The sequence below is a fragment of the Physella acuta genome, unplaced genomic scaffold, assembly GCF_028476545.2.
Source record: "Physella acuta isolate Inbredline_101_S28 unplaced genomic scaffold, ASM2847654v3 ptg001625l, whole genome shotgun sequence".
Classification (NCBI taxonomy): Eukaryota; Metazoa; Mollusca; class Gastropoda; family Physidae; genus Physella; species Physella acuta.
The window spans coordinates 246,291-258,504 of record NW_026733139.1 but is presented as its reverse complement, the minus strand read 5'-3'; the positions used below and the strand labels follow the sequence as shown (position 1 = coordinate 258,504).

Below are 12,214 nucleotides of genomic sequence, written 5' to 3'. Positions count from 1 at the left end.
TAAAAAATGTCCCAACTCCCTTACTCCCACCTACCTGTAAAAAGGTCCCAATTTCCTTGTACGCCCACCAACCCTTAAACAAAGGTCCCGATTCCCTAACACACCCACCTACCCATAAAAAAGGTCCCAATGCCCTAGTATACTCACCTACCTGTAAAAACCAAAGGTCCCAATTTCCTAGTATGCCCATCTACCTTTAAACAAAGGTCCCGATTCTCTAATACACCCACCTACCCATAAACAAAGGTCCCAATTCCCTAATACATTCACCTACTATAAACAAAGGTCCCAAATACCTAATACACCCACCTACCCGTAAACAAAGGACCCAATTCCCTAACACAGCCATCTACTAGTAAACATAGATCCCAATTCCCTAATACATCCACCTACCCATAAACATAGGACCCAATTCCCTAATACACCCACCTACCCATAAACAAAGATCCCAATTCCCTAGTACATCCACCTACCCATAAACAAAGGTCCCAATTCCCTAACACACCCACCTACCCATAAACATAGGTCCCAATTCCCTAAAACATCCACCTACCTGTAAACAAAGGTCCCAATTCCCTAATACACCCACCTACCCGCTACCTACACACAGCCTATACACGCCTAGCTGTGTTTATCCGTACCTTCATTAAACGAGCCAGTACCATCACCAGCTGAGCACTACAAACACACACACTCCTTTCTTTCTTAGCTCACATTGTCTTAGCTAGAAACTCGAGACAGCTTTATCTCACATAAACATTTTACTGCGCAAACTAGACGTAAGTAGAGAATTATATATTTGGTTGTATAACATAAAAATTTTACTGCGATAACTAGACGTAAGTAGAGAATTATATATTTGGTTGTATAACATTAACATTTTACTGTGATAACTAGACGTAAGTAAAGAATTATATATTTGGTTGTATAACATAAACATTTCACTTAAAATACTAGACGTAAGAAGAGAATTTTATATTTGGTTTTATAACATAAACATTTCACTTAAAATACTAGACGTAAGTAGAGAATTATATATTTGGTTGTATAACATAAACATTTTACTGTGATAACTAGACGTAAGTAGAGAATTTTCTATTTAGTTGCAAAAAAAAATAATAATGTTTAATAATGTAATTATTTATATTGAGTTAAATATAAACCGTATTGCTAGTATTTTATAGTTTATTATATTATGTAATTTGTTATTTAAAAAGTCGTTTTCAAAAGTACAAATATTTTAGTCAGATTATAGCTAGAGAAAATACTTCCAAATATTAAGGGGTATTTTTAAATGTAAAAATGTTCCTTGTCTATCGTCCACACATGACATGCAAGGAGGTTGAGTGAAAGTTAGTAAAAAAAAATAACTTTGTTGGAATGTAGGTTGTAAAAAAACATAGTAGGGTAATTATATGCCGTGTGTTAGCTTAGTTTTTGCGTTGGGTAAAAGAATAGCAGCACTGTATCAGTTAAAGCATTAGAATACGGTGCAAACTTATGAGCAACAGTAACAGCTCACCTTTTGGTCAACGCCCTTGTTTTACCTGCACGTGCAAGGTGAGTCAGTGGCTGTACTGGAACTTTTGTTCTGGTAACGGATATGGCCAGGTGTCAAAGATTCAAACACTGTGGTAAACGTTACAGACGTCTATGGTCCACACTACATACGTCTGATGTACACACTACACACGTCTAATGTACACACTATACACTGCACACGTCTATGGAACACACTACACACGTCTATGGTACACACTGCACACGTCTATTGTACACATTATACACGTCTATGGAACACACTACACACGTCTATGGTACACACTGCACACGTCTATTGTACACATTATACACGTCTATGGAACACACTACACACGTCTATGGTACACACTGCACACGTCTATTGTACACATTATACGTCTATGGAACACACTACACACGTCTATGGTACACACTGCACACGACTAATGTACACACTATACACGTCTAATGTACACACTACACATTACACACGTCTATGGTACACACTGCACGCGTCTATGGTACACGTTACAGACGTTTATGGTACACACTGCACGCGTCTATGGTACACACTACACACTTCTAATGTACACACTACACACGTCTAATGTACACACTACACACTGCGCAAGTCTAATGTACAAACGACACACTGCACACGTCTATGGTACACACTACACACTTCTAATGTACTACACATTTTACACCACACCCACGTCATATCCACACAAAGTGGTTCACACGCCTAATTAATTACTTGCACACATATCTTTCTATTTAATTCCATGCGCGTGCTAACAATTTAGGCTCAGAAAACACGTTTATTTATAGAATTCTAGGTCTTTAAAGAACATACTCTCTTTAGAATCAACTTCTTGATTTATCTTGTATTTTATACAACAGCAACTAACCAAAGAAATCAATGAAATTCACGTCATCATTCGTTATAATCTACCACTCCACTTTTGTCTGAAACAATTTACTTTTCTTACTAATAACCTATAGTTCACATTCTCCTCTGTTGTAGCTGAGATCATTTTATTTGAGTTCGGCAGATTCAAAAAAATTATGTTGGCGTGGCACTAATGTTAACTGACTGTTATCGAATCAGGATTTTCTTTTTGAAACGTTGCCAATAGCCTATACGTTTGTATGTAGGTGATTGTATGTATTTGTTATTGCTTGAATGCGTTTGTCTGTGGTTGTTAGTGCTTGTGTATATTTGTGTGTATTTGTTAGTGCTTGTGTGTTTGTTAGTGCTTGTATGTGTTTCTTATTGCTTGTATGTGTTTGTCTGTGTTAGTGCTTGTATGTTTGTGTGTATTTGTTAGTCATTGTATATGTTTGTGTGTATTTGTTAGTCATTGTATATGTTTGTGTGTATTTCTTCGTGCTTATGTGTGTGATGTATGAATCATAACATATATTATATATTACAACAAAGTGCTGATACTGTCAGGGGTTTAACTACCTCTTGTATTGAGTCACTCGCGGTTCTTGTGAGAGGTAGAGATGAATTGTTTTTAACATCGCCTTGATTTTTAAAAGTAATTCTGATTTCGGGAAATATTTTTTCTTTTAATCGCTAAAGCAACATGTCTATATTACTGACTGACACATTGTTTGTTTTTGTAGCACCTAATTCAACTTGAAATGTCACATAATATTCGGGGTTTGTCATCTTTCGTGAGTTATTGAATATTAACTGGGGTATAACAAACAGAATGCAACATTTGTATGTACATAATTATATCGTCAACTAGAAATAACACACTAATCATTATTTGTTATATAAGTGTATCAAACAACCGTTAAAGCAAACGTTTCATTAAAAAACAATAAACAGAACCTAGTTTAATCTAACCACACAAAAAAACTTCGCTCAGTAAGGCCATGGTTAAAAGACTACCCTGTTGATCCGTAACCTTTAATGATCAAAAGAGTTTTCTTTCTTATTTTTATCCCTTAGTGTTTAAATTAACTTTTTTCTGATCTCGACACGTTGATCCAAAAATTTCATTTAGTAATCTTGGGATATGATCAAATAAACCGGGAGTGATCTCCCCTAAACATTCTCGAATATTCTTATATAAGACTATGGGGGATGGCAACTCGGGAAATAATTTTAAATCCATTTTTAATTACTTAAACTTTATAAAATAGAACAGAATCTCGTAGAAAAAAAAGAATCGCGCACCAAGTGAATGGCAAACAATAAGTGTATAATAGTGCGGAATATTATTAGTACTTTATAGATTCATATGCGTTTTTTTTTAATAAATTGGAAAGAGGGTAAATTACTACTTTCGGTCAACGGAAATTATTCATTATTTGAAAGAAGGCAGAAATTTCGTTTATCTATCTGAAACAGTATTCAAGTTATGGGCTTTTGAAAAAACTAAAAGTAGAATAAGTTCCACCTCCGATTAACGGAAATCGCTGAAAAGTTCATACAGAACCACACATTTGTTTGTATCACAGACACATACACACACGTATATACACAGACTTACGGACAAAATTGCAAAACTGTGTATGTAAAACGTCGATTATTTGAACGATTACAATACTTCCTCTATACTTCGTATACGAGAAAGTAAAAATTCATTTCTTATAAATTTCTAATATAAATGTTGTTTTATTCCTTGAGCAGAAGATGACCTACAGGGCGTGTCTTGTGGCTGTCCTGACAATACTGGCAGCAGTGGACGTTAGGTGCCGTCCACAGAAAGGTAATACAGCGGACAGTGTGAAGTCATGTTATACTAAAGTAGTGGAGACTAGGACGTCAAGTTATATTGTTGAGTGTATCAAAACGAATTAAAGCAGTATTTTCAGCAGACAGTATGAGAATAGCCACCGAACATACAGCACATATCGAACAAACAATAAACCAAATACACAATCTTCCCCCACACCACACACACCTACTTACTGGACTCCCAATAGAAAAATCTTTAATTATATATATATATATATATATATATATATATATATATATATTGGCCTATATATTATTTATGTATTTATATATTGATTTATATAAAGATTTTGTGTGTGCGTTTGTGTGTGTGTGTGTGTGCGTTTGTACGTGTGTGTGTGTGATGGTGTGTGTGTGTGTGAATTGAACACACAAACATATAGTCATCGTGTCCGAAGATTCACTAGACCATAACCCGTGTCCTCAGCTGAGATCAGGTTGAGAAACCTAGCGCGGACGTCCGATCTGATCGAGCTTCAGTGCTCTATCGAGGGCAAGATTGATGACTTTAGACGTGCCATGGGTTTAACACTGTTTAAAGTCGGGAGTCTAGAGGACCTGGCCTATGCCTACCCAAACAGTGAGGCAGAAGGACCCAACAACAGGTTTCGTTTTACATTTTAGCACAACCTAAATATACCAACACACACACACACACACACACACACACACACACACACACACACACACACACACACACACACATACATATATATATATATATATATATATATATATATATATATATATATATATATATATATATATATATATATATATATATATGTATATATATTTTTTTTTCTTCTAGAGGCTTAATCTACATTAGGGATAGCCTTAAAATATTGCCTGGTTTTGTTTTTGTAAACATAATCCTTTGTTAACAGGACCAGTGTGAAAGGTCAACTCAGTGGAACTAGCGGTTACCTGTCAGTATTAATTGCAGAGGTGAATGACCTTGTGTACACTATGTAATTCATACATCACCACATACACAATGTAATTCATCATCACCACATACACAATGTAATTCATACATCACCACATACACAATGTAATTCATCATCACCACATACACTATGTGATTCATACATCACCACATACACTATGTAATTCATCATCACCACATACACTATGTAATTCATCATCACCACATACACTATGTAATTCATACATCACCACATACACTATGCAATTCATACATCACCACATACACAATGTAATTCATGCATCACCACATACACTATGCAATTCATACATCACCACATACACAATGTAATTCATACATCACAACATACACTATGTAATTCATACATCACCACATACACAATGTAATTCATACATCACCATATACACAATGTAATTCATACATCACCACATACACAATGTAATTCATACATCACCATATACACTATGTAATCCATACATCAATTTTCATGACCTACGTCAGTTACGCATCTGACCACGCCGCCCCAACCTAGAATACGTTAATGCTAATTAACTTTTGTGAAATATTGTATTTGTGACATATTGTATTTGTGACATATTGTATTTGTGACATATTGTATTTGTGACATATTGTATTTGTGACATATTGTATTTGTGACATATTGTATTTGTGACATATTGTATTTGTGACATATTGTATTTGTGACATATTGTATTTGTGACATTTTATATTTGTGACATATTGTATTTGTGACATATTGTATTTGTGACATATTGTATTTGTGACATATTGTATTTGTGACATATTATATTTGTGACATATTGTATTTGTGACATATTGTATTTTGTGACAGATTGTATCGTGACATTGTATTTGTGACATATTGTATCGTGACATTGTATTTGTGACATATTGTATTGTGACATATTGTATTTGTGACATATTATACTTGTGACCTATTGTATTTGTGACATATTGTATTTGTGACATATTGCATTTGTGACATATTGTATTAGTGACATATTGTATTTGTGACATATTGTATTTGTGACATATTATATTTGTGACCTATTGTATTTGTGACATATTGTATTGTGACCTATTGTATTTGTGACATATTATACTTGTGACCTATTGTATTTGTGACATATTGTATTTGTGACATATTGTATTTGTGACATATTGTATTTGTGACATATTGTATTTGTGACATATTGTATTTGTGACATATTGTATTTGTGACATATTGTATTTGTGACATATTGTATTTGTGACATATTGTATTTGTGACATATTGTATTTGTGACATATTGTATTTGTGACATTTTATATTTGTGACATATTGTATTTGTGACATATTATATTTGTGACCTATTGTATTTGTGACATATTGTATTTTGTGACAGATTGTATCGTGACATTGTATTTGTGACATATTGTATTTGTGACATATTGTATTTGTGACATATTGTATTTGTGACACATTGTATTTGTGACATATTGTATTTGTGACATATTGTATTTGTGACAATATTGTGACATACTTCCACCCATACATACACAGATAGATGAGGAAGACGAGGGCGAATACACCTGTATCTTTGAATACAAGGACAGATCAAACAAGGCGCAAGAGTTGAATTCAACAATCAACATCACTTGTGAGTTCGTTTGACAATAGGGCACTATTTTAGCAACTCAGTGCACTATTTTAACAACCCGTGTCAGTGCACTATTTTAACAACTCAGTGCACTATTTTAACAACATAGTGCACTTTTTAAATAACTCAGTGCACTATTTTAATAACTCAGTGCACTATTTTAATAACTCAGTGCAGAATTTTAATAACTCAGTGCAATATTTTAAGAACTCAGTGCGCTATTTTAACAACACGTGCCAGTGCACCATTTTAACAACTCAGTGCACTATTTTAACAACATTCCAATCGCTTGTGCCAACCACTTTTGCTGATGTTAAAAATCATTTATCCACATTTAAACAGCACGTACACTGTTAAAAACATAATTTTAAACAATGTTCCTGCTTAGTTTTCGACAAATTATGTTAACATTTAATGAAAATCAGGGACCAGTTTATAAAACTGATAACAATTTGTACAACAAAAGTATTTATTAACTTTTATGTGCTAATCCTTCAACATTTTAGATGAACCTACAATGGCTGCTGTTACTGCATTCAACTCATGTGACTGTGATGCTTTTCAAGATGCTATTACCATCATACGAGGTAACAACCTGCTAGTAGTTGAATTAATTTGATCATTAGACTCACCTTTGCTATAAGAATAACTTTTTTTTATCATTACTTTTTTTGTCATGGGAATGCTAAACGTACACGACCTTATAACTCACACCTCCGTTATCAGACGTTCCTTTGCTACTAACCAATCAAAACATGTACACAACAGACATTTGTATATAGATCTAGAAACCTAAAAATTAATTTCTAAAATCTTTTTACTTCAAGGAGAGATTAACGGTCTAACAGAGAAAAATAAACAACTAACCTCAAGGATCGAACGACTTGGTAAGTTTGTTAACATGGACTTGAATGTAAAAACTTACACCTACACCTACACCTACACCTACACCTACACCTACACCTACACCTACACCTACACCTACACCTACACCTACACCTACACCTACACCTACACCTACACCTACACCTACACCTACACCTACACCTACACTGTTAATACTGTGATATTATGTGTCTGGGATTTTGAGTTCGGAAGGTCACTTGTCCTGATGTCATTTGAATCATCACCCTCTCTCTCTCTCTTTATATACATATATATATATATATATATATATATATATATATATATATATATATATATTGTATATATATTTATATATATAAATATAAATAAAAAAAAATAAATAAAATATAAATATGAATATAAATAAAAAAATAAATATATATATATATATATATATATATATATATATATATATATATATATATATATATATATATATATATATATATATATATATATATATATTCGTTCATTGTATATGAGAAAATAATATAATTGTACAATAAAATAAATAATCCAGACTTTCATTGGTCAGAGAAACTGGGTTTTTCTATTTTCTCATTAACGTTAAGATATCATTTCTATACAGCAGCATTAAAAAAACTTTTTGTCTCCAACGAACATCTTTATATCAAACTTAACTTCCATTTATATAGCCCGATGTCAATGAATGTGCCACCCCCAACATTAATGTTTTAACTCATCACCTTTGTTGTATCTGTATAGAATCTAAAGGTCCTACTGTCCATGTGGGTACCGGACTGGAAACTATTGATGGTGAGGTCATATTTTAATGTTTTTAATCACACACAGACTCACAAACAAACAGACGCACACTAAAATATATATTGATGTCTAAAAAAATCAATATTTATCGTTTTCAAACTAAATTTTCATTTTACCTTATCATTTTAATTGACGTAATGTGCAAAGAACAAAATCAAACTAAATTATTGACCTTCACAGAAATTATAATTTTGTTTGAAAAAAATGATACAATTTACGTGCCTTTGCACCTATTACTTCCCTTGATAGATTGCACCACTAAGACAAGCCCATCTCCCATCACCACCACTAAGACACGCCCATCTCCCATCACCACCACTAAGACACGCCCATCTCCCATCACCACCTCTAAGACACGCCCATCTCCCATCACCACCACTAAGACACGCCCATCTCCCATCACCACCACTAAGACACGCCCATCTCCCATCACCACCTATAAGACACGCCCATCTCACATCACACACACCACTAAGACACGCCTTATGTCACAGACACCTGCCGTGTGTCGTTCACCGCCCGCTTTGAGACGAGAAAAGGTTACGTCATCTTGGGTGAGCAGACGGCTCAGTTCGACTCTGTCGTCAGCAACAAGGGCGACGCCTACGACACAACCACCGGCACCTTCACAGCTCCATGCAACGGCCAGGTACTGTCACATTTTAACTCAATGTATGTTGTCTTCCACCGTACTCAATGTATGGTGTCTTCCACCGTACTCAATGTACGGTGTCTTCCACCGTACTCAATGTATAGTGTCTTCCACCGTACTCAATGTATGGTGTCTTCCACCGTACTCAATGTATGGTGTCTTCCACCGTACTCAATGTATGGTGTCTTCCACCGTACTCAATGTATGGTGTCTTCCACCGTACTCAATGTATAGTGTCTTCCACCGTACTCAATGTATGGTGTCTTCCACCGTACTCAATGTATAGTGTCTTCCACCGTTCTCAAGTACTCAATGTATGGTGTCTTCCACCGTACTCAAGTACTCAATATATGGATTATGTAACCTTAGCCTTTATAATTTATATCATTTATTTCAGCAACGGATTCTTCTATCACCTTCTTGTCTCGTTACGAGCGACATTTAGCAATTATATATTACACTCATCTGCCTACACATTTTCTTTAACACTCTGTTCATAATAGCGTCTCCGATGACAATACAATAATTATTAAATTTCCACATATTCGAATACTAAGTTATAAATCCAATAACAAAGTTTGGAGAGGGCTTTCAAAATTTATGTGGGTCGCTTTAAAATAACCTTTTGGAACCAGGCGGGCCATGGGACAAGAGAGGTGCGGAGTTCACCTTGGCATGTGTAGAGATAGTGTGGTCAGCACTAAGCCCATTCGGCTTAACTCTAACAACAGTTTGGTACCCATTAGAGCTGGATGGACTCAGGGACGTTTTACTGCCTGGAATCCAGATTCAAACACGAGACTTTCTATTTAGCAGTCCATATAGATTTTTTAACCGTGTTTTGTTTTAGTGGAACATTGTTACAGTTCTCAACTTCGTCTATCTGACCATGTTTTGTTTTAGTAGAGCATTGTTACAGTTATTAACCTCGTCTACCTGACCATGTTTTGTTTTAGTTGAACATTGTTACAGTTATTAACCTCGTCTATCTGACAGTATTTCTTCAGTGTGACACTCCGCTCACACCAAGATTTAGACAGCGGCTACGTTGATGGTGTCATTCAGGTGGATGGCGTGGAGAAGGTGAGCTATTACCTAATGCAACCACACTCAAGGCCGATAACCTTGAGATTAGTACATCGTGTATAACATGTTCGGTTATACTTGAACTATTTTTTCAAATTGTTGAAAAGTTGTTTTGGAATCTGATACATTTGTTTATAACTGATATAGTTTTAAAACGCTGATAAGTAGGTTACAAAAGTCTCGTTCTTTTACATGCTAGTTGGTATATTTCAAACCAAATCTCAATATTAATGATTAAATATTAAATTAAATCGTTAATAAAGAAATAAATAAAACAAGTTATTAAAAAGTCTAGTGACAATTTAAACGCAATTTCCTTATGTTATCTAAAAATAGCTCTGTCGTAAAGTAATTATAATTTTAAAACATCTATCCAGGGCTATCAGGAACTACATTCGGCCACAATTTTTTTTTTAAAACCGTGACAACTAAACACCCCCTACACGTCCGCATTATTTAAAATTACATTATACATAATTTTATAATCCCTATTAACATTTTAATCAACCAACTACATTCACTCTACATCAACTACATTCACTCTACATCAACTACATTCACTCTACATCAACTACATTCACTCTACATCAACTACATTCACTCTACATCAACTACATTCAGTCTACATCAACTACATTCCCTCTACATCAACTACATTCACTCTACATTCACTCTACATCAACTACATTCACTCTACATCAACTACATTCACTCTACATCAACTACATTCACTCTACATCAACTACATTCACTCTACATCAACTACATTCACTCTACATCAACTACATTTACTCTACATCAACTACATTCAGTACACATCAACTACATTCACTCTACATCAACTACATGCACTCTACATCAACTACATTCACTCTACATCAACTACATTCACTCTAAATCAACTACATTCAGTCTACATCAACTACATTCACTCTACATCAACTACATTCACTCTACATCAACTACATTCACTCTTCATCAACTACATGCACTCTACATCAACTACATTCACTCTACATCAACTACATTCACTCTACATCAACTACATTCACTCTAAATCAACTACATTCAGTCTACATCAACTACATTCACTCTACATCAACTACATTCACTCTACATCAACTACATGCACTCTACATTAACTACATTCACTCTACATCAACTACATTCACTCTACATCAACTACATTCACTCTACATCAACTACATTCACTCTACATCAACTACATTCACTCTACATCAACTACATTCACTCTACATCAACTACATTCACTCTACATCAACTACATTCAGTCTACATCAACTACATTCAGTCTACATCAACTACATTCTGACTACATCAACTACATTCACTCTACATCAACTACATTCAGTCTCTAACTTTCAGGCCCGTACCTCAGTCTACATCAACGCCCCCATAGAGAACTACCAAAGCGCCACCAACGGGGTGGTCCTGACACTGGAGAAAGGTCAGAAGGTCAACGTGCTGATCAAGACAACCAGCAGTGGCGAGTTTGTTGGCGAGGGCTACTCTACCTTCTCTGGTTTCTACATCTCGCCCTAATCTCGTCACCCCGAGAGTTGCCCGAGAACACAACCCAGCAACAAAACGAGCACTGGCTAAATTGTCGCAACCCTCCAGAAACGTCAAAAGCTTACCCAAGTGATTATAACACGTATTTAACGTCATTACGTTACACATTTGCCTCGCTCTGGGAGACAGGACCGGCAACAATAATAGAAATAGACAATGAGTGATGATTTAATTTCTTTATTTTGATGTGAATTGTGTTTTGTCATAAATATTATTTAGCACATTTATAATCTCATTTATATAATTTCAACTTCAATATATTTCGCTTCGTTTATATCATACTCCAGATTTTCAATCGC

General features: G+C 34.8%; 1 protein-coding gene across 1 annotated transcript; it reads left to right on the top strand.

Annotated features, from left to right (window-relative positions):
* Positions 1-981: 981 nt before the first annotated feature.
* LOC131929392 (uncharacterized) lies at positions 982-12,196 on the top strand. The gene is made up of 11 exons (XM_059285557.1): positions 982-1,019; positions 4,175-4,253; positions 4,710-4,887; positions 5,170-5,230; positions 6,796-6,892; positions 7,399-7,479; positions 7,720-7,779; positions 8,525-8,575; positions 9,079-9,233; positions 10,233-10,319; positions 11,709-12,196. Exons 2-11 carry the CDS (start codon positions 4,178-4,180, stop codon positions 11,883-11,885), a joined length of 1,023 nt encoding a protein of 340 aa, XP_059141540.1. The 5' UTR covers positions 982-1,019; positions 4,175-4,177; the 3' UTR covers positions 11,886-12,196.
* Positions 12,197-12,214: the final 18 nt, after the last annotated feature.